The sequence below is a fragment of the Mixophyes fleayi genome, chromosome 2, assembly GCF_038048845.1.
Source record: "Mixophyes fleayi isolate aMixFle1 chromosome 2, aMixFle1.hap1, whole genome shotgun sequence".
NCBI lineage: Eukaryota > Metazoa > Chordata > Amphibia > Anura > Limnodynastidae > Mixophyes > Mixophyes fleayi.
In genome coordinates, this window is record NC_134403.1 from 330,399,903 (window position 1) to 330,427,654 (window position 27,752).

General features: G+C 39.4%; 1 protein-coding gene across 1 annotated transcript in view; it reads left to right on the forward strand.

The window, feature by feature from the left end:
• TAOK1 (TAO kinase 1) overlaps nt 1-27,165 on the forward strand; it is a 71,077-nt gene extending 43,912 nt beyond the window's left edge. Inside the window, exons 5-21 of the mRNA XM_075196854.1 lie at nt 1,033-1,134; nt 2,091-2,136; nt 2,559-2,655; nt 3,822-3,935; nt 4,727-4,818; nt 5,639-5,732; nt 10,660-10,741; nt 11,724-11,891; nt 12,626-12,829; nt 12,976-13,110; nt 14,041-14,277; nt 14,513-14,641; nt 15,897-16,100; nt 17,896-18,135; nt 18,792-19,004; nt 20,325-20,507; nt 22,476-27,165. Coding sequence (XP_075052955.1) covers nt 1,033-1,134; nt 2,091-2,136; nt 2,559-2,655; nt 3,822-3,935; nt 4,727-4,818; nt 5,639-5,732; nt 10,660-10,741; nt 11,724-11,891; nt 12,626-12,829; nt 12,976-13,110; nt 14,041-14,277; nt 14,513-14,641; nt 15,897-16,100; nt 17,896-18,135; nt 18,792-19,004; nt 20,325-20,507; nt 22,476-22,937 — 2,802 coding nt within the window. The 3' untranslated portion in view covers nt 22,938-27,165. The remainder of the gene's footprint in view (nt 1-1,032; nt 1,135-2,090; nt 2,137-2,558; nt 2,656-3,821; nt 3,936-4,726; nt 4,819-5,638; nt 5,733-10,659; nt 10,742-11,723; nt 11,892-12,625; nt 12,830-12,975; nt 13,111-14,040; nt 14,278-14,512; nt 14,642-15,896; nt 16,101-17,895; nt 18,136-18,791; nt 19,005-20,324; nt 20,508-22,475) is intronic.
• The last annotated feature ends 587 nt before the right edge of the window (nt 27,166-27,752 follow it).

Consider the following 27,752-nt stretch of genomic DNA (forward strand, 5'->3'; position numbering starts at 1 on the left):
ATTGCAGGTACATTAAGACATTTCCTGCAGCACATTGAGGGCATATAGTCTATGAACAACCCCAAGACAGTTATGTCTATTGATGGAAGCACAGGAATTTTGGGCGTTTCCCCGTTTTCAGGTGTTGCATCAGTAAACGGTACCTTTCATGCGGATGGATCACTCTTTGAAAACATTTTTCATTTATACTTTTGGAGAGGGGGACAATATTTTCTTGGTTAACACCAGGATCACAGAGAGTTAGTTGTTGGTGTTCTCTGTTTCGGAGTTGGCTATGAGGATCCTTATGTGTAAGCCAATGTAACAGCAATAACACAGAATGAATATACTTATACATCAATATATCCTATACTGCAGCTTTATTTTGTTTTTGCAACTTTCTGGAAGGTGCAAAGCACTTCCTATTATAAGATGATATTATAGAATCTTCAGGACCTCAGAGGTGGCAGAGAAGACTGGTTCTGTTCATTTCTAACAGCCCCAACTTGCACTAAATCTTTCAGTCCTGATAGTAGGGGGAAACAATTAAACTAAAAAAATGCTCCCTTCCGCAGAGCAGGGAACACCTCTTTAAATGTGCCCTTTTCACCTTATGGTTTCTCCATCTCAGTGCACATACACATCCAATTCTCTGATCAGCCACTGAAGGCTTTCACCCCATAATGGCCGTGCCATAGTAGCCTGCATATCTGTGTACTTTCCCGTGAAACTAGGTGCTGTGGCGGTAATGTAAGCTTGTGACATAACATCAGAGCATTTGTGCTGCAGTTTGTAAATGACCTTTTAATGTTCTTATTCTTTGGTCTGTTTTTTAAAAAAGACTTCAGAACTGTGTTTCAAAATCTGCAAAAATATATTTTACTTGAATATTTTAAGCGTATGGGTACCTATAATGTCTTGTTATATCAGAAATGTCTTTTCACAAAGGTGACCTTTAGTATTACATTCTTTGAAGAAAGCTCATTCATAGGGCTATATGGCTTTCACTATAACAAAGCTAAATGTATCCTTTTTATACACCCTCTTTAACAGAAATGGCAGGATATCATCAAAGAAGTGAAATTCCTTCAAAGGATACAACATCCGAACAGTATAGAGTATAAAGGCTGCTATTTAAGGGAGCACACGGCATGGGTAAGAAGCTTGCCTATTATATTTTGTCTTTTCACTATGAATTTATCTTTTGAGTATCATACATACATACATACATGTGATTCTCACCAGGCCTGTATCCTCTGCCCAAACTATTGTGAGTCATGGATATTATACCAGTGGCTTTCTTGTCACCAGTTTGAATGCAAACTGGGAAAGTGTGCTACAGTGCATTGGGTTTTTATTTTTCAGTATACAATGAGGAGTATGTTAAAAAAAAAAAATAATAATTTCAGAAAGCAGATTATACTAATAGAGTAAATTATTTAATTATAGTAATTTTAGTAATTGCGATCTCTTTGGTCTTGGTACATTCATGACTACAGGCGGTTTACACATTAACAACACAGCTCTTTTCATGGATTAATATATTTTGCAGGACAATTAATGTTTTTGTTTGGTAACCTATTGAAAAAAATTGTAATTGTAAAATGTTTTTTTTGTTTTTTGCAATTTGTTCCATTATTTACTAGAAGAGACCTTGTGAGGTCAGTGGAGTCCACAGTAGGTCTACTCTATTCCCAGCACTAATCGATTAGTTGCTTTGAATATCATTCATCTACCATTACTTATAATGCATCATGGTTGGGACTCATTTGGAGGTTGGGACAAATTACCAGTTCATATGAGCCCATGTTTGCGGGCAGCCAATGACCACACACAGTCCACACACTAATACAAGTTAAACAATCATGAAGACCGATAAATACACTATAGCTGACTACATATTTAGGTAAATCAATGGAGTGGTACTAACTGAGTAAAAGTTGCAAAAATATAAAAATTCTTACACACTAAATGATCACAAAAATATGTAAATTGGCTTATTATGGGAGATGACAACTTTCTGGTTGCAAAGAGGTTAATGAGAGTTTATATCACTGTACAAAGTACAAATTGCAAATTGCAGTTGGTAAATATGTTCTGTTCTCTCCTAGCTCGTCATGGAATATTGTTTAGGATCTGCATCAGACTTACTAGAAGGTAATTTTTCATGGCTTTAAAAGCATTGTGCTGCGACTTTAAAATAAAAAATGAAATGGTGATATATCACAGGGGCGTTCTGTCACCTTAATGCAAAATATCTGCTACATCAACAACAACAAAATATAATGGTAGAAATACGCAGCAGCAAAACACTGGTGTATCTTGGCCCGAAGATTTTAAATTGAATAACATTAGGCCTCTTCTCTAGCAAAAAATGGTTGCACACATGGACTGCACAAAACCAGCAGGTGTTTCTCATGAGATGGCAGGAGAATTGCGTGCTCCTGAGATGTAATCAAATAGGGCTGCACACTGCTTTTACTAAATTATTGTGCATACAGAAGAAAGTTATATTATGTGGCTACGTTTTGTGTAGAATTGTTTGTTTTGCGCATGACGTTATATTTATTGTATTTCAGTACACAAAAAGCCATTGCAAGAAAATGAAATTGCAGCAATCACCCATGGGGCACTGCAGGGATTAGGTTATTTGCATTCTCATAATTTAATCCACAGGTAAGAACATAATTGCTTCCTTTTCATCTGACAATCGCCAAAAAACAGGAAAAATAAATAGTTTTATTTTCTTCCGATGTAAATTTGAGGGTTTTTTTTTTTTTTAATATGAAACTTTTTACTGAACGATTAGAATGAATTTACTTTTCACCGTTCAAATGTTATGTCCTGTGCACAGTAGAGAACAAGCTGCTCTACAGTCCTGTAATACAAAACTGACAGATCAATAAGGTTCACTATATTTAGATGGTGGGGTGTTTGGGAGGACCAATCACAAGGCATGTTCTCTTAACCAAAAAGCTGCAAGGAGCAGCCCCCATGGCTGGAAGACGAGAGCACGTCAGGAAATATGTAATTAGGTAGCGCTGCAGCTTTAATGTTGCGTTACCATGTACAGATTAGTTGTTCCTTACTCTACCAAGACCCATGGGGCTACCCAATGCAGACAGTTTCCAGGACTTTTTGGTCCCACAGTGCTGAACATTCAGAAGTCGCAGTCATGGAGATAACGGCTTCTGATTTGTACTTCTGCTTTCAATTTATATGTAAGGTAATGGAAGAACAGTTGTAGCTGGCGGTGGGGAGAGGTGGTGTGACTGCTGCAATGCAGAAGCACCAACTGTTGGCAACTGGAATTTATGTGGAGCAACCAGTGGTTGTGTACGGCTAAAATGAGGAGACATGAAAGGTGAAGTAGTCATTGTAGAAAGCAGCTGGCAGCCATGACCGTCCTTCACCATTTGTCTTACTTGATCCTCCTTCCTCTTCTGGTTCTGGAGAAGGCTTTCACTTTGGCGCTGCATGGGCATTCTTGTGGCTATCTGCCCGCTTGGAGCAGTTGTGGTCCCAGGAACTGCTGGACGCAGAGCCAGGACACTTGTTCCCCATCTTTGCGGAAGCTGTGACAGTAGTGTTGTGGTGTGCTACTACCATAAAGCAAGCCACAGAGATCACCAAAGGAGGAAAAGAGATTACAATGGCAAAGCCCTCACGCCATACTTTTGGCCTATGTCTAACTTATAAACATACCATTAGGATCATCAACCTATTCTAATTTAGAAGAAACGTTTTGTTTATTAAGGGAAAACACATTTACAGCGCCTCCTTTATACCCTGTTCAAACACAAAGAATGTTCTTCCCACATAACACCTTTTTCCCCCCTTAGAGATATCAAGGCAGGCAACATCCTTCTCACAGAGCCAGGCCAGGTGAAACTTGCTGACTTTGGGTCTGCGTCAATAGCCTCTCCAGCCAATTCATTTGTGGGGACACCATATTGGTAAGTGGTGGTTGAATCTTGTTGCATGTATATAAAATGATAAATCCAGTTGTTGACCCACGGGGGTTCCATGTGAAGGCCTAAAAGTGTATAGTTTCTTTGGAAGTGTTAGACCGTTTTGTGTTGCTATGGAAACTGAAATGGATCTCAAATGTCTGAGATTTCAGGGATATTGTTTTCAGTACCGGCAGTGTGTGCAGTGCACTCTGTAATCATAGCATATAACTGTTCATTTGCTTCGTTAGTGGGCCATTGACCTTTTCTAGCGAGCTACTGCCATTTTTCATTTATTGGGAGGGGTTTTTATTGTACATGGTTTTCTGATGTTAACCAATGTCCAAGCCTCTGCCTTTTTATGCAAATGTTCAAAATATCCGTAGCTTGGACATGAGCATGTTTTTTTATTTTCTCAGTGTAGTCATACTCATCAATGAATTCTACGGTGTAGAACATACACCCCAGCGTAAGTTACCTGCATCTGTCAAACATGAAGTCCTCGGTGTATTCTTCGTTATTTATTTCTTTGTGTTGGAAAGTAGCAAAGGGAGAGCTGAATGTTTCACGTGAATATAACAGATTGCACTTTTGTACCATTTTTTCCCCTTAAGCTGCCTAGTTTTAAAAGTAAATATATAAAAGTGCGTTCCAACATAAGGATTTTGTGTATGCTGAAGAGACTGGCATTTCCTTTTCAATAGATAAAAAAAACAATCTAACCGTTTTAGAAATATTTCATGCTTGACAGAAACTCTTCTTTTGTGATGTTTCATGGTTACAATGTTTAATTGTAGGATGGCCCCAGAAGTAATCTTAGCCATGGATGAAGGACAGTATGATGGAAAAGTGGATGTTTGGTCTCTTGGGATCACTTGTATTGAATTAGGTAAGTCTGGATACTGACATGTTTAAACTTTGAAAAATGACACACATTTTGAATATAAAGTTAATAATGTTTTTGCATTATGAAATCCCACAATACAGCAGAAAATAGAATTAGAATTGTACACATTTTATTGTGTTTTATTTAATGTTTGTAAATGGTTGCTCGAGTCTATAGCCTAATATTGATTAAAATTTGTAGTGACTCTGTGATAAAAAATTTTTAGACTATCATATTAATTTGCTAAACCATTTAGTTCAGTGATGGGCAACAGGGGAACCCCAGAGCCCTCACCTGCGGCCCCCCAGCTCCTTGTCAAATTTGTTAATTATAGCTGGTAACACTTGTTTAAAACGCCTACTAATATGCTACAGGTAGGGGTCTCTTTCTTTGTTCCTATGTATTGTTTGAACTTATTCCTGAGATGAAGGGTAATGTGTGGCCCTTCTGAAAGCCAGAGGGCCGCCAGTGCAGCCCCTGAAGTGTATCCGGTTGCCTATCATTGATTTAGTTAGCTGCGACATTCCCCTGTGATCTCTTCATGATACCACTAGGGTTCGTCCCATTCTTCTGATAAACAACTTAAAACCTACAGGGTCCGGAGCTTTTTCTTTGACACGTAGGACTAGGCAATCGTTTTTGTCTCCTTTTATATAAAATATAAATAGTACTAATACATCAGTGAGCACATGATATCCTCATACCATTAATGACACAAGCAGACTGACCTTACGTTTGCTTTATATTGAACAATAAAATGAAGCAGCTGAATGTTCATAACGTTAGCATGACTTATCAGTTTCATGATGTTTGTTCTCCACAGCTGAAAGGAAACCTCCTTTGTTTAATATGAATGCAATGAGTGCCTTATACCACATAGCGCAGAATGATTCTCCCTCACTCCAGTCTAGTGAATGGTGAGTATCCCTCATGACTATCATCATGTTTCTTGCTCATCATTTGCATTGTGTGCTTCCCAAACATCACAATGACTTCCTTTTACAGGCAGTCACTTCTTATATTAACTGGGTAATGACAACTGAATTGTAAGGAAAATGCCAGATGTGCAAATGACATGTAAGGTGAAGTTGTGGAATATCATGTGTGCGTTTTACAAAATTAATTTTATAATGCATTTAATGGCAAGTAAAGTGTAAACAAAACTATGTACCATTGTATCACGTATTTAGAATCCCTATACAATAGGGAAAACTACCATTGGTATTGTGCACTCACGTTTAGGGTTGCACTAATTGAGTGAAAGTAATGCTGCCTGTATTCAGGCTCAGAGTACGTGTATAAATCTAATTGAAATGTAGGAGATGAAATTCATTGGTGTCCATTCTGGTAACCCCTGTATGGAAAGGATCGTAGTCCATGTGTACTGCTGATTGTAGGCTTGATTATGATCACAGTTAGTGTTCTAGCACATGGGAATTGTGCTGTGGTCATCTGTAAAGGGGTTCAGATAAAACTTGTATGTACTATTTTGAGCAGCTCCCCAAAGTTCTCCTGCTCCTGTGTCTTGAGAACATCATCCCAAAATTTCACTTTTCCATGTATATAAAATGATAAATCCAGTTGTTGACCCACGGGGGTTCCATATTCGGTCTCAGTTCTTCCAATTAAAACCCCACCCCCTCACTACTACTTCCACCCCTTCTTCTCCTAATATATAGAAACAAACAACAAAACCTCACACTCTTCCACTACTGTTAGAGGTATTATACTACAATTTCTGCACATTTCAGACCAACTTAATGTATGTGTAACTTGTTTGTTCTTTTTATGTTTTTCTGTGTATTGGCTCGGGCAATTGCACAGTCTTTGATGGATTTATACATTGTAATTTGCTATGGCCTATTTCGGTCCTTACTTTGTTTGTGGGAAATGTGTGTTGGTGTTTTTATAAATAAAGTTATGCAAAAAAAAAAAAAAGATAATTCCATATGAAAGAACTGTGCACAGTGGGCTTTCACAGTACCTGATAAAATCAGGTACTGACTTATCAGGTACTAATAAGACTGTTTTTTTTTTTTTGTCGTCTCTTTAAGACGAGGGACAAACACAGTTGTACAGCTAAAATCACACTGTTTTTTTTATTTTCCCTCTAAATATGGTCATCGCCTTCACAGAGAGAGAGAATATAAAAATAAGGTTACAATAAAAGCAGTCAACATACTTGGCATCAGTAGTTTAGCACCTTTCCATATATTTGAGTAATTAGAGATGTGCTGACCAATCCCCCCTGTTGTGTGTTGCTTTGAGGAAGGGCTGTTATTTCCTTCTCTGTCCCAGCACCCCACCCATCTAACCATACGTGGTCTATAGTAAATGTAGCATATATCAAGTTTCTACCAACATTACAAACATTTATAGTCAGTAGGCAAACACCACTGAGACCACTGTATCCTTTGTGCTAAAAAAATCTATTAGTGTAGGTTGGCGGTTCCCAAACTGTACGCCGCGGCTCCCAGGGGTGCCGCGGGCCAGCCAGAAAAAAAACAAACAACAGAAACACTTACCAATCCGCGCGGCGCCGGGACCCAGCATCCTCCTCTCTCACGCAGCTGTCATATAAGTGGCAGGCTGCGTGAGAGAGGAGGATGCTGGGTCCCGGCGCCGCGCGGATTGGTAAGTGTTTCTGTTTGTTTGATTTATGGCTGGCGCGCGGCAGAGGGGGCAAAGTGTGAGAGGGACAGAGGAGAGTGACGTGAGGGGGGCAGAGGAGAGTGACGTGAGAGGGACAGAGGAGAGTGACGTGAGAGGGACAGAGGGGAGTGACGTGAGAGGGACAGAGGAGAGTGACGTGAGAGGGACAGAGGAGAGTGACGTGAGAGGGACAGAGGAGAGTGACGTGAGAGGGACAGAGGAGAGTGACGTGAGAGGGACAGAGGAGAGTGACGGCGTGACAGCAGGGGGACAGCGTGGCAGAGGGCAGAGGAGGGGGACAGAGGGCAGATGAGCTGTGACAGAGGGCAGCGGAGGGGGACAGCGTGACAGAGGGCAGCGGAGGGGGACAGCGTGACAGAGGGCAGCGGAGGGGGACAGCGTGACAGAGGGCAGCGGAGGGGGACAGCGTGACAGAGGGCAGAGGAGGGGAACAGCGTGACAGAGGGCAGAGGAGGGGGACAGCGTGACAGAGGGCAGAGGAGGGAGACAGCGTGGCAGAGGAGCTGGGACAGAGGGCAGAGGAGGAGGACAGCGTGGCAGAGGAGCTGGGACAGAGGGCAGAGGAGGAGGACAGCGGGGCAGAGGAGGAGGACAGCGTGGCAGAGGAGCTGGGACAGAGGGCAGAGGAGGAGGACAGCGTGGAAGAGAAGCTGGGACAGAGGGCAGAGGAGGAGGACAGCGTGGAAGAGAAGCTGGGACAGCGTGACAGAGGGCAGAGCAGGGGGACAGCATGAGAGGGCAGAGGAGCTGGGACAGCATGAGAGGGCAGAGGAGCTGGGACAGCGTGACAGAGGGCAGAGGAGCTGGGACAGCGTGACAGAGGGCAGAGGAGGGGGACAGCGTGGCAGATGAGCTGTGAGAGGGCAGAGGAGGGGGGACAGCGTGAGAGAGGGAAGAGGGGGCAGCGTGAGAGAGGGCAGTGTGTCTGGATGCAGAGGGGGCAGAGTGTCTGGACGCAGAGGGGGCATTTTTGCATACAACTAAATAAGTATTTCTGTCCTGACCTAAATACTTATTACATTTTTTGACCCAACTACTTAAACAGGACTGCTCGGTAATTATTTTGGAGGGGTGCCTTAAAAAATTATGGAGACTCTAAGGGTGCCGCGAACTGCAAAAGTTTGGGAACCACTGGTGTAGGTACATCTGAGCGACAGTAGATGGGTGTTCTAGGAACGTCATTTTCATTTCAATGTATTCTGTACCACTGTCACAGGGTTTATTATGTGTGTAGATTCTACTGTGCACTAACTTTGTTAGTGCTTAAGGTTTCTTTCTACATCATGGTGTTTACTTTATACTTGTCATTTTTAGTAAAGTTAATGTTGGGCTATCTTAGAATAACAAAACAAATATCACAACAAAATAATAAATACAACCAGCTTAAAACATGTCAAAACTAAGTTAGTGAGGGTGGTATTAAAATCGGTTGACATTAATTCAGAGGACACGCCTGGTGGTAAGTGAGGGTGATGTTATAAAGTGGGGTGGTAGAGAAATGGAGCGCTGAACGTGAAGCACAGACATAGGCCATGTGCACGCTGCTGTTTGTTTTTCCAAACCTGTCTCTTTTGACAGGAGGATGGAGGAGAGTAACTCAGAGATCATTGACCTCTAGGCGGTTGGATTGACAATGTGTACACAAGAACAGAGGTGGATGAATGAACAGAGACTGGGGGAATATATAATGTCTACTTTCCCTGTCCATTATCCACTTCTGTGTATACTGCAATTCCTTCATCTCCCTGTATATCAGCAAAAACAACTGGGGGGAGGCGGATACAAAAACGGCTGTGTGCACATTGCCTTATATCTGCTTTCCTTGTGTGATATTGGTGACCAAATTTAAATATTTTTTAATTTGCTATGGTAAAATGTATAAATGGGCTTCTTTATTTCGTGATGGTTCTTTCTGAAAACTAGTGTTAAGAAAATGTGAGTGTATGACTGGTACTTATGAAAATAAACCACTAAAGACTTTTTATTGGAAAAATATTCTAAATATGTCTGTCTATTGATAGTAATAATTCAAGCGAAAGGTCACACCCCTTTGTTTCCATCTCTTGCATGACCTCTTTCCCATTGTAGTTTTGTTACTACGTGGCTCCTCTGTGACATTACTCAACTTTAGTCTGTCTAACTATAACCAGGGTACATTTATTTGTTATTTGCCACTTCACCAGAAGTCCTGTTATAAGTATTCAGTAGAGGTTGTATAGATATAGGGTCTGATTCATTAGGGAAAGAAAAACAAAAAAAAAGTAAAAACTTGGCAAAACCATGTTGTATTGAAGGTGGGGGTAAATTTAAAATGTGATGGCAGACTTATAGTTGGGGTAGGGTAACTTTGAATTTCAGTGTAAAAATAAAGCTAGCAAGTATTTGTGTGCTACATGAAATAACATCCAGTATTTAACTTATGTGCAAAATAATTAATTTTGCACCCCTCGCATTGTAACATGGTTTGTCCAGGAGGAAACTTACTCCTTTTCTGCCTTACTTTCTTCAATGAATCAGGCCCATAGTCTCTCCTTTTCAGACCTTCCTGGCCAACTCTGCTGTCTGGTCACATGAGCACTTGTTTGAGTCATCATTAATGTTCTGTCATAGGGATACATACAGAAGTGCCATGTATCCACTAACAATGTTAAGCAATATATTTAAATTTTCCTTGTTCTGCCATTGCACACATTGTATGACCTCTATAAGAGCACAGTGTAGAAATCCCTTCCCCATAAGCCTGGACCTAGGCTTCATGTGAGAGCTGCACACATCACGTCATCCCATATCTTGTTTATTGTCACCTATGAGGTCTTATTGCTGCTTCCATGCTGCACCGTTGACAAGTGTTCACCATTGCAATTTAAAAATGGACATATTCATATATTATGTTTTGAAAGTGCAGAATGATTTAATGTCATTACTATATATTGTTGTTATCACTTCAGTGTTCATTATGAGAACATGCATATTGCAAGGAATAACACATCCCCAGTTTTTATTGTTAAATATCATGGATATTGCATATGTCTTTTATGTAATCACATAACTTCTCTGTAACATAATATGCTTGTAACTTAGATTCAGAATGACATTATCCTATATACAATGTTATATTAATTATTCGATCATCTTTCATATACATCTGTGTTTATACCATTCATTTTGCAGGTCTGACTACTTTCGGAACTTTGTAGATTCATGTCTCCAGAAAATTCCTCAAGACAGACCAACATCAGATGAGCTACTTAAGGTCAGTGGATGTCGTCTTATTGTCCTGTATCTTGTACAGTCTTTTCCTATACCAAGTATACCTCAAGCACAGATCAGATGATGAAATATCAGACACTTATGTACATGTGTCATTTGCTCTAGGCAGATAAATGCCGATTGGTTGCTTTGGTTTATTGTAAAAAATGCAATGTGAGTAGATGAGCTTTACATTGGTTCGTTTTAATTCTGCTTACGTTTTAAATTACAACAAGAAGAGGAAGAATAAGCACACTAATAGAAAAAGTCAATGTCATACAGTTATTAGCAAAACAATCTTTAATGATTGCTGAGAAAATGATATTGAATGTGAAGGGGCTTGTTATTTAAAAATATTAGGATTTTAAATTAAATAGTTGAAGCTCTTTTAAAAGCTCATGCTGGTAATAACCCAGCTGTGTACCATGTATGTGTTTTTGCTCAGGAGTTTATCAGAACATTGATTTTACGATGGGTGAAATTAAACGTAAAAGTTCAGCGATATTTGAAAAAGAAGCATTTTGAGCTATACGCATCCATTTTCGGTATACTTCGTTGGCAAAGGTTTAGTCAAACGTTTGTGCAAAGGTTTAGTCAAACGTTTTTTTTATTCTGCATTTGTATTTTGTTTAAAAATGTTTTTGCTCATCCATGGTCATAGCAAGTTATGGCACAATGCTTGTTCTATAGAAGTAGCATGCACAGTATATCAATGCCTGAACTGGGAGGTGCTCGATCTACCAGTGTTGCCAAGCCACCTCTTTACCCCCTGTCTCAGGGTGGTGGAGAGACGGAGCACTACTTGGCTCTGTCATAAGGACACTGGTAATGTTACTTACCTAGCTTATACTTAATTAAAATAAATAAAAATGCCACTTATCCCTGGATATAAGGTATTGTTACACACAAGTTGCTAAATGCACTTTATAGTCATATTTATTGTGTTGTTTACTCTATTACACTGTAATATGTTTATAATATTACAGCACATGTTTGTCATGCGTGAACGGCCGGAAACGGTGTTAATTGACCTGATCCAGAGGACAAAAGATGCAGTCAGGGAGCTGGATAACCTACAGTACCGTAAAATGAAGAAGCTGCTTTTCCAGGAAGCCCATAATGGTCCTGCTGTGGAAACCCAAGAGGAGGAAGAGGTGCGTTCACCCAATCACCCGTCTCATACTGTACTAATAAACACAGGATAGTGTAGTTATAATGAAATGTAGACTAAGGGGGGGTTCAATTCAGCGCGCGGTGTCTATAGATCGTCCGCGGAGATGTTATGGCATAAATCAGCTGTTTTTCGCACCCCATAGAGGAGCGTGGAAACGTACGTGAGCTGCGACCTAATGACTGGCAATAGGTGCATCTGAACGTCATGATCAGCGCCACATTGAATCTCCCTTAGATTTATTACTGCATAGTAAAACATTTATTAATGTGGCCAAAAGACCACAGGGAAAAACTATATAAATTAGTGTATGTGGCGCACACAGTGGCTTCTGCTGGAGGATACTGATTATGCATCTGATGACTCTTTAACGTCCATTCCACCCTTACATACTTTTTTGCCTCTTGCGTTGTATTTCTATATGTTTCAGTGGAACATCTAGGGATGTAATTGTACATCCTGCATATGGGGTTCTTTTGTGGGATTTCAACTTCTTGATTTGCCACTTCTGTATAATATGATTGGGTGCTATTAAGGATATGAAGTAAAATGGCAGTCCTATAAGGAATAGGGCAGTAAGAGGGCATGGAAATGAAGTATAGTAACAAAGCACATTTAAAAACATAAATATTCAGAGTTGTAAGGAAAGAAAACACTATTTGCCACTACTTTAGTGCATGTCCACCTTTCATGAGCAGGTTTGTTTCTTCTTCTTAGGAGCAAGAACATGGCGTTGGCAGAACAGGAACAGTGAACAGCATTGGTAGTAACCAGTCTATTCCAAGCATGTCTATTAGTGCCAGTAGCCAAAGCAGTAGTGTGAATAGTCTTCCAGATGCCTCGGATGACAAGAGTGAGCTGGACATGATGGAGGGAGACCACACCGTGATGTCAAACAGCTCTGTCATCCATTTGAAACCAGTGAGTAATAATTTGTCACGCATACTAGCTATGACCTTAAAGTAATGGCTTTGTGTCACTCTGTATGCGTGTTTGGATATATTCCTGTCATGAAATTCTTGTTTGATGTGTTAAAGATTATTTACTGTGGTTTTTTTTATGTTAAGGAAGAGGAAAATTACCCTGAGGAACCTGAATCTAGAATGCGGCCATCAGAACCACAGTCTCCTCCCCAGGTTTCCCGCCACAAGTCTCATTATCGAAATCGAGAGCACTTTGCCACAATCCGTACAGCCTCGCTGGTATGTTCCACCTTTCTATGCAGTTGGTATATGATGAAATTAAAACAAAAACACTGACCTGGAAAGCTTGAGGGACAGAGCACTGATCATACACTGGTGTTTACACATAGATTTGTTGAGGTGTTTCCACTGTAGAGAAATATTTAGCTTTGAGCGTTTTGCGAGTGGTCACTTTCTCTGGAGACAACAAGCCTAAGCTTCTCACTGTATACAGTTGTCTTTCATTAAGACTGTTGTCTGTTCCAAAAATGTTAATTGGCTTACAACAGAAAAACCTTTTACAATGTAATTTGAGCAGCCCTCAAGCAGCTCCTGTCTCTGAAACTGGCTTGTTGTTGGATGGTGTTTGGGGCATCCAGGGTCATATTAAGCAATACTCCTCACTTCATCCCTGTTAGAGGCATGGAGGTAGAAATGATAAGTCCTGTGGGTTGCAATCGTGTTTTTAAAGAAGCAATTAAAAATCATCTCAAGATACAGTCAGTTGTCTTTAGTGATATTTATTTGGATTATAAGATATTGATCTGCCCATATGAGTAATTATGAATTTGATTAATTACTGCCAGAACCCAGACACAACAAGTGTACAAGGCCTGTGGATATCCCCTACAGAGAGAGCATTTAGATAAAATGTATGAGGCCGTGTGAGCTGAAATGATGGGGATGTACCGGCCATTCTCTAATAAGGGCCTCTTTGTATCTTCCCTAGTTACACACAGACAATGTCTCTCACCACAAAACCCCTGCATAATTGTTAACCCTTACGTTGATTTAAAAATATATAGGGTTCCTGCTGCATCTATTTGGTTAGTGACAGCTGCTTATTAAAAAGATGTCCTATCAACCCATATCTTGCCCTTATTGTAGACAGCAACTACACGTAACAGGAAAATCATGCTAAAAGGTTTACCAGAAATGTGATATTTGCAGGTGACGAGGCAGATCCAGGAGCATGAGCAAGACTCAGAGCTGCGGGAACAGATGTCCGGCTACAAGCGCATGAGGCGGCAGCACCAGAAGCAGCTGATGGCACTGGAGAATAAGCTGAAGGCGGAGATGGATGAACATCGGCTGCGGCTAGACAAAGACCTGGAAACCCAACGCAACAATTTTGCAGCAGAAATGGAAAAACTTATAAAGAAACATATAGCCGCCATGGATAAGGAGGTGGGTTACCAGAGCGTGACTTTGTACTGGACACATGGGCAACATGAAACGCATCCAAAACCATTCCCCAATCATGAACTTAGTGTCACATGGATCAACATTCATTTGTCTTATATCTTAAATAAGTTAAATTGGTGTTATCTAAATAAGAAGTGGCTGCTATATGGGTAGAGTAGTTATACTGGGGTGTAAACATTGGAATGAGGGTAAACCTTTTGTATTTCTTCTAATACAGTTAAAGCTGATGGCTAATGAAGAAAAGAAATTTCAACAGCACATCCAGGCACAGCAGAAGAAAGAGCTAAACAGCTTCCTGGAGTCACAGAAGCGGGAATATAAACTGCGAAAGGAACAACTGAAAGAGGTACATATACCTAGGATTAAATGTGAAAGAAAGGGAATATTTACTAACTCATTCCTTAACGCCATGCATTTTATTAAACAGAATATGCCCAAACAAATATACATATGGAAGCACTATGATTTCTACCTGAAAAAACCTGAACAACATGTCTCATATATGCCTCAATTGTGTGTGACTTCTGGTCACTGTATCACTATATTATGGGCGATGGTAGAGCTGCATTATAGTAGCAGTCGTATTGCTTAGTTTTGCCATTGTTCATCTAGTGTTAGGTTAGGTTTAGGGGGATTTTTGTTGTCTTTTTGTGTGTGAATAACTTCTCTTTGCACAGTAATGGAGTAGTAATTTACACTGAATAGTAATTAGTAATTGGGGCAGCACGGTGGCTAAGTGGTTGGCACTTCTGCCTCACAGCATTGAGGTCATGAGTTCAATTCCTGACCATGGCCTTATCTGTGAGGAGTTTGTATGTTCTCCCCGTGTGGGTTTCCTCTGGGTGCTCTGGTTTCCTCCCACAATCCAAAAACATACTAGTAGGTTAATTGGCTGCTAACAAATTGACCCTAGTCTGTCTGTCTGTGTTAAGGAATTTAGACTGTAAGCCCCAATGGGGCAGGGACTGATGTGAGTGAGTTCTCTGTACAGCGCTGCAGAATTAGTGACGCTATATAAATAAATGGTAATAATAATAAATACATGTTCAAACACATAATTATTGACTGGGGGATGTGTAAGCGATAATCGATTAGCGGCTGGGGCTGTGTGAGCAGTAATCGATTAGCGGCTGGGGCTTTGTGAGCAGTAATCGATTAGCGGCTGGGGCTTTGTGAGCAGTAATCGATTAGCGGCTGGGGCTTTGTGAGCAGTAATCTATATAAATATTTGAGAGTTAGGTTTGGTATTTTATTAGAGAACATATCAAGTGTGTATTTTAGCAAATTCTTGTCAAGTCTTTTTTTCTGGTTTCTGTGTACATTATATTGCTTTGCCGGATTTAAGACAGATTATATGTGTTGTGGTGCTCTTCGCTCTTATTTTGGGATTTATGGCATTTTGCTTTATTTTTATTTATTTATGCTTAATGTGCCAAGTTGTTGCTTTGCTAGATTTTTTTGTTACTGTTGTCTATGATTGGCAGTTGACACCCAGCAGTTTTTAATTAACACCTTACTTTTTGCCTTCTGTTGGAGGTCAATTTGTTTATTTAATATGCAATTTAATATTTCAGTCTCATTCACATATTTACATTTACTAGGAACTAAACGAAAACCAGAGTACTCCCAAGAAAGAGAAACAAGAGTGGCTCTCAAAGCAGAAAGAAAACTTCCAGCATTACCAGGCTGAAGAAGAAGCCAATCTCCTGCGGCGTCAGAGGCAATACCTAGAGCTGGAGTGCCGTCGTTTCAAGAGACGGATGCTGCTCAGTAAACACAATCTCGAGCAAGACCTGGTTAGAGAGGTAGGTTATCAATATTATAGCTTCAAACACACCGACTCAAATATAAAATAAAACATTTAATGAAAACTGGAACCATAGACTAAAATATTCTAATAATAAGGAACCTATATCATGGAAGTTGTGCAACCCAGTACTACGCTTGAGAACCTCTGTTATATTGTTGTTTTTAGGAGACCCTTGTTCATGAAATATCTCCAAGACACATATCAAGTGGGGAGGGGGGGGGGGGGACAGACTGTAAGCCGGGTACTCATTGGTGTTGATTTTGTATTTTTATTTATTGCTAGTAAAAATGTGAATCACTTGTCTAATAAGTTTGTCGCGTCTGTTGCTGTTACTAGTGTTTTAAGCTAATTGGAAGTCACTACACTTTTACCAATAGTGAATAATTGATAGAGGAGGATGTGGTTGGAAAAATACAACTCCTAGGAAAAATGAGTGTGAAACAATTGGTTCGATTATCAGATCCTTTTACATGCGTTCCTCTAGCGGTAAAATTGTTAGCAAAACGCAGATCTTTAGCTGTAAATTTAAACCTGAAAATTAGTGACTTCAATTACAGCTGTTAGACCCAAACATAAATATTTTCCAATGCAAAATATTAGCTCTGGGTGTTAGTTTAGAAGAAACCTGACTATTCAGTATTTCAGTTTAGTATGGTTGCAAATGGGCAAACCTACCTTGTCAAACTAGGCTTCAGATGGCTTTGGGATAATGTCACATGGGTGGGTGGGATGCATACTGTTGCCTACTAGTGCTGCAGGTGACCGTTCTTTGTAATGCATGATGTTAGATGTAAGATTTCTGTCAGTCATTTTATACATTGCTATGATGTCTCTGCAGACTGCTTTCCACCAATCAGAAAACTGTAGGCTTAATTGAAAGTACTACAAAATGTAAATTGTGTGTTTTTTAATAATTTAAAAAAGCATTACATTTCTAAAGATCTTGAATTTATTACACCAAAAGTGATGGAGGCATTCAGCTTATCTTGTGTAAAATAAAATAATAAAAAAAAAAGGGATTTGTGACACTTCAGGGAAACGCATATCCCATAGGGTAACAGCAACTTTATTATTTCAAGATGAAAATAAGATTAAACTTAAACTGTCCAGCTTGCTGCCTGCTCTATCTTTTTAATAAAAGCTTTTATATATTGCATTATTCTAGAGTGGTTGTCTGTTTTCCACCACTCTAGATCCCTGAAGAAGTGCTTGATGGTTTGTAGTCTCCTAGGTAACACCCTACACACTGCTGATTTGTAGATACACATGACATTTCATGGCACAGCAGTCATAGCTGACATGAACTGCTTTAACACTTCAACTTTTAGGGGTATATCCAATGAAGACGGCAGATCGCGGTTACACGCGGCTACATACTTCCGTTGCCGCAACAACACGGAGTTCCGCTGTACCATATTAACACTTTCTGCGCGTAGCCGTGATCTGCCGTCTTAATTGAATATGCCCCTTAGTCTTATATCGGAATGCCTAAGGACTGTGTATGTGGCTGTGGTTTGTTTTGAAAGATGGAGGAAATGCTTAATTGCATTAAATTTACTTTTTTTAACAAATCTGCAGTGGAAAGATCATGTACAACTGAACAGCGTATTTTACTTTTAAACATTTCTATGCAAATGTTTTTGTCCTTTTAAATTAACAGTAAGACCTCTCGGATACTAATGAAAAGTTCTCCTCTAGAATTCATAATGTTAATATTTGGCAGTTCCCTTTTTATTTTGCACTTCTTCCTAATGAATTTATTAACCAAGGTCCTTGGCTTTATTTTCTAGGAGCTGAATAAAAGACAAACGCAAAAGGACCTGGAGCACGCTATGCTGCTACGGCAGCACGAGTCAATGCAAGAATTAGAGTTTCGCCACCTCAATACTATACAGAGGATGCGTTGTGAGCTTATAAAGCTGCAGCACCAAACTGAACTCACAAACCAGCTGGAATACAATAAGAGACGAGAGCGGGAATTAAGGCGCAAACATGTCATGGAGGTCCGGCAGCAACCCAAGAGTCTCAAGGTACTGTCTATGGCGTATTGTTTAGATTGTTGTCCGAGAAAACGTCCTGGTGCAGAAATTCTATTTTTTTTTGTTTAGGTAGGATTAATTAATAGCTTTATTTAATTTCTGTGTATCCCCCCTTCTCTCAAATGCCAAAATTATATTCGGTTTGTAACTGTTAAACCTTACACTTTAGTAATATAAAATTCACTCTAAGGATGTTAGTTCGTCAGTGTTTCCTTTACTGGAAACTGAACTGTTCATACTAGCGAGTAGTCAGTAGCAGATGTTTTGATTGGAGAGCTGTTATTAAAATGTCTTTTTGACTGATTGGTCTGCGTGTTGTTTAGTGGCTGGTGTCTTGTTGGCATACAGTGGTTTTATACTTATGTGAACACCTTTTACGTTGTTTGTATTTTACTTTTTGCTTATTCATTCTTGTGTTTCTGTTGTCAGTGAATCCTGTATATGTTTGCTAAAAAGCCAATAATGATTGACTAATATTTTTATCAGTCATGAATTTTGTTCGTGGAGGAAGAGAATGGTGTGTTATAAGTTTCTTAATACTTAAGAGTGTATAATGTGTTACTGTTGTAATTCATTGACAATGTGTTATGTCGAAGATGTATATGTAGATTTAATGCAACTGATTCACCCTTCTACTATGTGTTCAGTCTAAAGAACTACAGATTAAGAAGCAGTTCCAGGACACTTGCAAGATTCAGACGCGGCAGTATAAAGCTTTGAGAAACCACCTTTTGGAAACCACACCAAAGAATGAACACAAAGCCGTTCTCAAGCGGCTGAAAGAAGAGCAAACCCGCAAGCTGGCGATATTAGCTGAGCAGTATGACCATAGCATTAATGAGATGTTATCTACACAAGCAGTAAGTGGAGAGAATCGCTTGTGGCTACATTCACCTAATGGTGGAACATGCCAGTTTGTTTGAGACATATTTACTAGATTGAAAGTGACCGATTTACTCTGGAAGACTATAAAGGTCAGGCTTATACCGCTTTAATACTGCTGCCTCGGCAATATCCCGGGTATATGAACCCGGGATATTACCAGGGCGGCAAAGGCTCTTAACTTCAAATTCCCGGATAGACCCTGTTCATACTGAACACTGGTCTACCCGGGTCTCCATGGCAACATCACTAGAGGAGCTCTGATTGGCTACTCTTGTGATGTTGTTTGTTTGTTTTTTGTTTTTCAAACTTTAAGGTTATGCCTGGTGAGACCCGGGTCTCACTATTCATAGTGTGGGCGACCTGGATCAGACCTGGGAATTACTCCACCAAAAGACCCGGGTCTAATTCCCGGGTCAGCCGACCCAGGAATTAGGCCTGGAGTCATTCATACTGCAGCCTTGACCTGGGTAAATCTGGGTCGAGGCTGCAGTATGAAAGGGGTATAAGTGGAGTAACCTGCTTTATAAAGTTCTTGGACCATAGTGTTAGAGAAGAGATCCTGCTGCTACTTCATTTATCTTTGTCCCCTTGTGATATTATTTCCTACTGTACAGACTTGGTATAGTAACTTTTGATACATACCTGGTGTCTAGTAACGTAGCATGCATACCATAGGTGCAGGGGCCACCGGCTTGGGGCATTTCAGCTCCCTTCTACCGATCTTTATTCTAGCTGGTATATCATTCATAGCCTTCACTGGCATTACGTTGTATATAATTTGATTGGAGGAATCCTCTTCACGTATGGCGATGTGTAAATGGCACATAATCTCCTTTTCAATTGAATGAATGACAGCTCTTAGTAGAGGAGAAAAAAGTGTGGTCTCTTGCATGGTGATGACGGAGGTCAGAGTTCATGTGTTAATGGGATGCCAGCAGTGGGACAAGAATCTAAGACCCTGGTTCTGCTAATTGATTTTTTATTTTATTTGTACCATTAAAAATTAACATTAATTAGTAATATGCCTAGTTGTAATTAGTAATATTTCGATTTAATAAATGGTATAAATTTTGACTTACTGAAAAGTAATTTGAATGTAAATTATACCCTTTTATCTCAGAAATAGACAATGATGACATTGTTACAATATTAGAGATATAGCGAGGAATGTAATGTAAAATATGAATGAGAGTTCTAAATTTCTCATTTTACAGCAGTAACAGCAATGACAGTGGTTTTCCTTTTAAATACAGTAAAGTGGCGCAACGCCCAGGTAAATGTATTTTGTATTACAGCTGCGCCTGGACGAGGCACAGGAAGCAGAGTGCCAGGTTTTGAAGATGCAGCTGCAGCAAGAACTGGAGCTACTAAATGCTTATCAGAGCAAAATTAAGATGCAAGCGGAGGCCCAACACGAGCGAGAGTTACGTGAACTGGAACAAAGGGTTTCCCTCCGGAGGGCTCTTCTTGAACAAAAGGTAATTGATTTAGTGCTGATTTGTGAGGAAAACTGGCCTGAATAATGATATGTGCTTAATTGTGATTTAGCCAGGGCAATGTGTATCACAGTATTATGTCTCTTCAGGCTATGAGTACAGCTAGGAAGTAGTCTGCTACCTCTTTCCCTGCTCTCTGGCATATTTTTGGAACTTTCCGACCTGACAACGAGCCCCCAATAATGTCTTACCCAGCCCTTAGTCCACGGCTAAAGTTATTGTATTGTGAGAGGATTATCTCTCCCCATTTAGATTGACAGCAGAGCACAGGGAGAAGATGACCAGTATGGTGAGCTCTGACTTACTGGAACCATCACAGAAAGCGGGTCCTACAGCAAGAATTGTTTTTATACAGTCATCCCTTAATATTTAACTTGGACTAATGCAGAGGGAATATAAGAAAATATATGGTTACAGTCACTCGGAGTCCTAGATCTTGACTTTGAAACAAGTGTGATTGCAAGCATAGTTTGCTGGCTTATTTTATTGAACGCAGTACTAGCACTGTGTATTTTGAATATAACACTATAGAGTATACTATAGCTATATAAATGTTAATAATACAGCTCTTGTTTCATTTGTAAATACAGACATAAATAACTGTTACACATAAAGCCTCAATTCTTGGCCAAGCTCTTTTTACATGGATACATTTGTCAGAATTTACAGTTGTCAATCATTGACAAGAATTTAAAGTTCATAAAGGAAAACCTTTGTATTTGAGATCAAAGGGCCGTTTCATAGAATCATTTTTGTATTTATCTTTGCATTCCTAGCTCCAGTAAGTATATACTGCTGTATCCTGTTCAGGAAGGGAAGAGTGCACAAGAAAATTTGTGTTTATTAGCATTAATATTTTCAGTTGTGGTATTGTATGATTAGTTACATATACACTGTCTTGAAAAAGTATTCAGCCCCCAACTAGTTTTTCACATTTAGTTGCTGTAAATTTTCAATTTGATTAGGGTGAAATAGGATTTATGGCACTGATGCACAATGTACGGAGTACCATGTCAAAACAAAATAAATATTTCAAGACCTTTCCACAGGTCATTAAATATGAAAATCTGATTACTCCATCTAAAAAGTATTCATACCCCTTTGCATACAAATTTGAGCAGTTGCAGTTCTTTAACTTAAGTTGTTCATTGACTCCACCTGTGTAAGAAATTAGTGGATCATCTATTGTCAGTTCTCTTGTAAATGTAAGTACCCCTTTCTTTATTGGGTCCCGTTACATCAAAAAATAATTGGCAAAACAAAAAAAATAATTTCGACCAAGTCACACGATTACAGATAGGCACACGTCTGAGTACAGGGCCAGTCCATCATACAGAAGTGGAAGAAGTAGGAAACTGCAGTCACACTGCCTAGATCCAACCTATTAACAGCAATTATGCAAGGAGGAGCAAACAAATATTACTCCATCTTTGTGCTCAATGTTAATAGAGACTTGTACAAAAAAGACTCTGATGCAATTGCTACCAAAGGGGGTTCAACTAAGTATTGGCTGAGGAGGATTATTAAATTATATTTCTTTCTATTTTTGGGGGGGGATGGGAGCTGAATACATGTGTAAGGCACTGCAGATGGTTCACATGTTATTCCATTGTTTTTATGCAGACTGATAGTGATGAAAGTTGGGTGTTTTTTTAAATAAAAGAATCCGTTGTACAATTTGGGGATTGCGATTTCATGTTTTTTTGTTTTTTTTTTCTAACTTTTAACATTTGAAATAAAACTAGTTTGAAAAGCATTTGTTTTCATGTTTTGTCTGTGTTCTTCCGTTAAAGATTTTCCCACCTTCTGCTGATAACATTCAGTTTCATGTGGTCTCCTTGGTAAAATCTGAATGGTTTCTGGCTCCCACCTGATTACACACCACCGTTCAAATGTGTTCAAGGAGCATTTCTAATGTAACATTTAACAATTTCTTTCTTCGTCCCTTAGATTGAAGAGGAAATGCTAGCTCTTCAGAATGAGCGAACAGAGCGAATACGGAGTCTTCTGGAACGTCAAGCTCGGGAAATTGAAGCATTTGACTCTGAAAGCATGAGGCTAGGTTTTAGCAACATGATACTTTCCAATCTCTCCCCCGAGGCGTTCAGCCACAGCTACCCGGGAGCTTCTGGCTGGTCCCACAATCCCACTGGAGGCCCTGGACCTCATTGGGGTCACCCCATGGGAGGCCCACCACAAGCCTGGGGCCACCCAATGCAAGGTGGGCCCCAACCATGGGGTCATCCCTCAGGGTCTGTGCAAGGTGTCTCTCGTGGTAGTACAATGGGTGTCCGCAACAGCCCCCAGGCTCTGAGGCGGACAGCTTCTGGGGGACGGACAGAGCAGGGAATGAGCAGGAGCACAAGTGTTACTTCACAGATATCCAATGGTTCACACATGTCTTATACATAACTCCAAGAAGAACTTAATGGCCATTCCTTTTGATCATTCAACACAAACTGCCTACAGATGTCCTCACAGCAGCTTTCTCAATGGTACTGAGCAGCTGCAAAATAAGGCTTCCTACACATGCTGAATTTTAATCGTTTTGTACAGGGTTACATGTATGTGTGTTATATAGAATATGATTGCATTGGCTGCTGGGTTTATATCGGGGAGAAGTGGGAGGGAGAAGGAAAGTAAGCATGTGGTTTGTGATGAAAGTGAACATTATATTGGAATAGCTAATTTACCCAACAGAAGCAAGACACTTTTACACAAATTCACCTTTAAAAACTATATCCGCACTTTGAGCACTTGGTACATTCCCTGGCTCTAATTATTAATCACTACACTCCTATAGGTCATTGTCATTTCTCACTCTCGAGTGATAATTCAATCCTTTGTTGTTGTGTGAGTGAGTAGCCCATCTGTTTTTTTTTAAAATCTGAACAGATTTCAAGGGTCATGCCGACTTATTGTTTAGGTTTGTTAAACATTCTATACTTGCTAATGTGTCAAATTAATTTAGCTTTAATTAGGCCAAAAATTGTTTATTGGAGTTCAGGTGTTTTAGAGTCTGTTGCTGCTTACTACAGGAATTTTTCAGAGTATTTTATTAATCACTGATCTTGATGATTCTTCCAGCACTAACTGATTATTTGCATATCCTATTCTCATGCAGAGGCTGTGTGCACTCTTCACCTTTTTATCCATTTTTTTTTTTTCTTTTCTTTTTGTTTGATGTACTGCTATACCAGAACATCTGTTCAAGGCACACTTGTGATTGTAGTTGTGTGTCATATATCATAAGGTGCGGTCTTATAAAACGACCACAATATCTCAGCTGTTTTATTATTTTGCTGTACTTGGCAGGAGTATGGCTACTGAATGTTTGTTTGAGAGCCCCCACCCCTCTTCTGCTTAGTACGAGATGTGTATGTCGGCCATGTCATTCCTATGTGTGAAATGCACAGGAGAGGTAACCAATATAGCAGTAATGTTTTGTGTTTTATACCGATCAGATACTTTTCTTGATTGATCTACTTTTTGTCTTTTTGCATATCCTGATTTTGCCACAGTTCTCGGAGAGCCATTCATTGCCTCCTCTGTTTGCCATCACTCTAGTTGGTTTTCTGCTAAGCAGCATTACTGTTACTGTCAGTAGTTTCCCACTTGTCCCATGATAAGCCCTATAAATAAAATCCAAACGTATCAAAAACCGATTGCAAAATAAACAGACTTACCTGAAACTCGACGTTGCAGATCTCCGATGGCACCAGCATGCTGACAGCAAGTTATTCCGAATGGACAGGCCTTCGGCACTACAGCTTGACGTCCTCGCGACCTCTGTCAATGTTAATTTAAAGCGGCAATGTCGTAACCCCTCAGGTTAAGTGTTTAAACGCTTAACCCGATAAGTGTTTATTTTGCAATCGTTTTTTGACACATTTGGATTTTATTTGTAGGGCTTGTCGCTGTCGAATTTGTGGTCATCGTTCAAACGTACCCAACTGGCTTCCCATACTACCATGTCTTCTTAGTTTTTGTCTGCATGTCACACCTCTTCAGTTGTAGATGAGCCAAGTGTGTTTTTAAAGTGGAGAATCCAGTTAATGAATCTTGTTCATTTTTATCTATTTAGGTGCTATTATTCATGTCAATGACAGGCCATTTAGTCGGGTTTAGGTGGACTGCACAGAAAGTGAGAAGAGTTGTAATGAGTAGACAGGGTATTTTTGCTGGGCTGTGATGGTAGAGATATAATATACTGGTAATACAGTATTCGGTGAGCCTGGCTCCCACTGCACCATTACTACTTCTACCCCTACAGTTCTGATAGAACAAATATTCCTCTATATGAAAGCAGCATTACATGTTAGACCAGTATTTCTGTTTGACAATATTCCTCCAACTGAGAGAATATTGGAGATCTCATGGTTCAGAACGTATCGTTCTATTTAAAATTGATATGCCACAATTTTATTTGTTTTATAATCCTCACTACAGTAAACAAAAGGATATGCCACACACTAGTAATCAGGTCATTTTTAATATTTTTGGGTGCATTTTGTGATGTTGAATTAAGTAAATATTAGAAGGGAAAAAAATAAATATTTCATCCTGCATAATAGATTCTCTGTGGGCTTTTATGCATGGTGAAAATAAGAGTATTCTATTTACTTTTCATGACTTTAAAGTTTTGTGTATGCTTTATGGCTATTGCACAGCAGAGAGTAACCCACAATTCTGGGTCTGTTTTTATTATTGCTTAAGCGCGTTAAAGCTTCCATTGTACGTTAGTCCAGACTTATGTGTTTGTTTTTACGGCAAACTGCATTTTTTTTTTTACTTTTTGAGCTTGGTTTCTTTCTGACAGATCTGACTGGTTTTTGGTCCATCCAGGTCTGTGTCTGATGAGAGTGATTTGCTTTTTAGTTGTCATGTGAGAAATCCTTACCATTTGATTTGTTGCTTTGGTCACAAATCATACAGGTGCTGTTACGTTTATTATATTTAAAACAAATCTGTAAAAACACTGTTTGGCTGTGGCAAAGCCATATCAGATCACACTTTTTTTTCAGCTAACATTTGTAAATCTTTGTATTATAACCCTTAACTTCTTTGCTTTGGTAAATATTTACTTACTTGAAAAGCGTAACGCCAGAGGTGAACTTGGTACTCTTATGCCAGGTAATCCAATGTAGCTGTGTGACCTTTTTACTGGAATGAATATCTACAGAGGTCTACTATTGGTATGACAGGAAAACAAGAAAGGTGATTACATTCACCATAGAAAATTAGCTGCAAAAATCCTATTTTTGACCATATAAAAGACTTCTTAATTATTCATGTTATGTTGTAACATCACAATAATGGAATGAGTTAAAGCCTTTATAAACATAGAGAAGGATTTCTGGAAGTGAGAATCTATGTATAGTCATTTAATAGAAAGACGTATGCAAAGTGAACCTGTTGATGGGATCGTTTTGGAAGTGAGATGCCATTGTGTAATATAACTGCACTGTTCAACCTAAATGTAGCCGGAACATCATCTGATAACCAGACATCTTGATGATTGAGGAATTACACACTATATGAAACAAATTTCCTTATCTTTAATTATTCAGTTTGATGACTTCACTTGTACAGAACAGTTGTCGGTAAAACAGGATGGGCTTTAATGGCGCAGACATAAAATATGAATTGTAACCAGTTTCATATCCTTACTCAAGGATTCATTAATATGAATATCATCTGCAAGATCTTTCATATTAAAAACACGTTGGTACAATCCGAACTCGGATGAAATTAACTTGGGTGGATTCCAGGCTTATCACGAGAAGAGACAGGTCTCATTGTGACAGGTGCAAGATTCGCGGTCTGAGAAACTCCACCCACCACATAGTAGGCTTTCCATGATCGTACGCTGGCACATGGTCCAAGTCAGTGTATAAATCATAAGACATTTCTAATTTATATATATGAAGCCAGTATAATTTCCTCGGTCCTTCCATCTGATCTTATTTTGTCAGTTTCCATTAAGTATTGTTAGTTTGCTCCACATTATAGTGAAAGTGCTGGTAACTTGCTTTAAATTCTGAGCAAAACTCCTCATCAGATGGACATTACTAAAACCTTGCAAATTCCATAAAGATGTCGCTCCAAAAAGAGAGAGCGCAATTGGCTGAGCAAAGGCAGCAAAAAAAAATATACGTATTCATAGCAATTGCAGCTTTATACATTATAATGTGTATTGGTTTGGTCACCAGTTGCAATGATTTGATATGACATGGCCCAGTCTTTGAGAGCTCCCCAAGTTGATTCAAGTTACAGGACACATCTGCTCCCTCCCTATGCTGCTTTCCAGGGCAGATCAGAAAGGGTTTGTTCACAACTAGCCATCCACTTTAATATATTTTATTTGTAGTCAGCCTGGTCCTCATTCAGAACTATTTTAAATAAACTCTTCTAAATCTCAGCCTTAAAACTCCAGCTTTTATGTAAAAACCTATTTGTGAATCCGCTATAGATCTAGAAATAAACTGAGTGTGTGCCCTAAATGCTTGTCTCAGACTCTGCCAAACAGTATTAGTGTATCAAATAAAATCACAAAGGGGGGTATTCAATTGTTCCTCTGGGCGCCGCCGGAACGAGCGCGTTAAAACTATTACCGTTTATACGGTAATTACTCGCTGAATTTCATGCTGCAAGATGAAATTCAGCGAGTAAACTACCGTATTAACGGTTTTTACGCGCAAGTTTACCGTGTAAACGGTAATAGTTTTAACGCGCTCGTTCCGGCAGTGCCCGGAGGAACAATTGAATACCCCCCAAACTGTTTAATTACACTAAGGATATTTTATGTAAAGTTATACAGGATTGCAGCTTTCCATTTTATATTATAACAACTTTAGTTGTATATTTTTATTGCTTTTTAATATGTCCCTTTTTTTTTTTGTAGACAGTTTCTCTGGCGATGTTTTTCAATGCTCAGTGGGTGTAAATGTAGGTAACTTCCTATAGATCATCAGAAAGTAATGCATACCAATGGATTTGCAGCCAAACTTTGTTTTACCATTAATATTAGACTAATGCATCGCACAGCAGTGATACATTGGACAAGAAGATCCTTAAAATAATTATGTAAGTGATGTTCCTCATTATTGTGAAGTGTGCTACTTGTTACCTCTGCTGTGTAACTTGTCATTTAGTTGTTTTTTTACTTTTCCCATAATGGAGACTTTGGTCACAAAAGTAGTGTTTGGGGTAATATAAATTCCACTA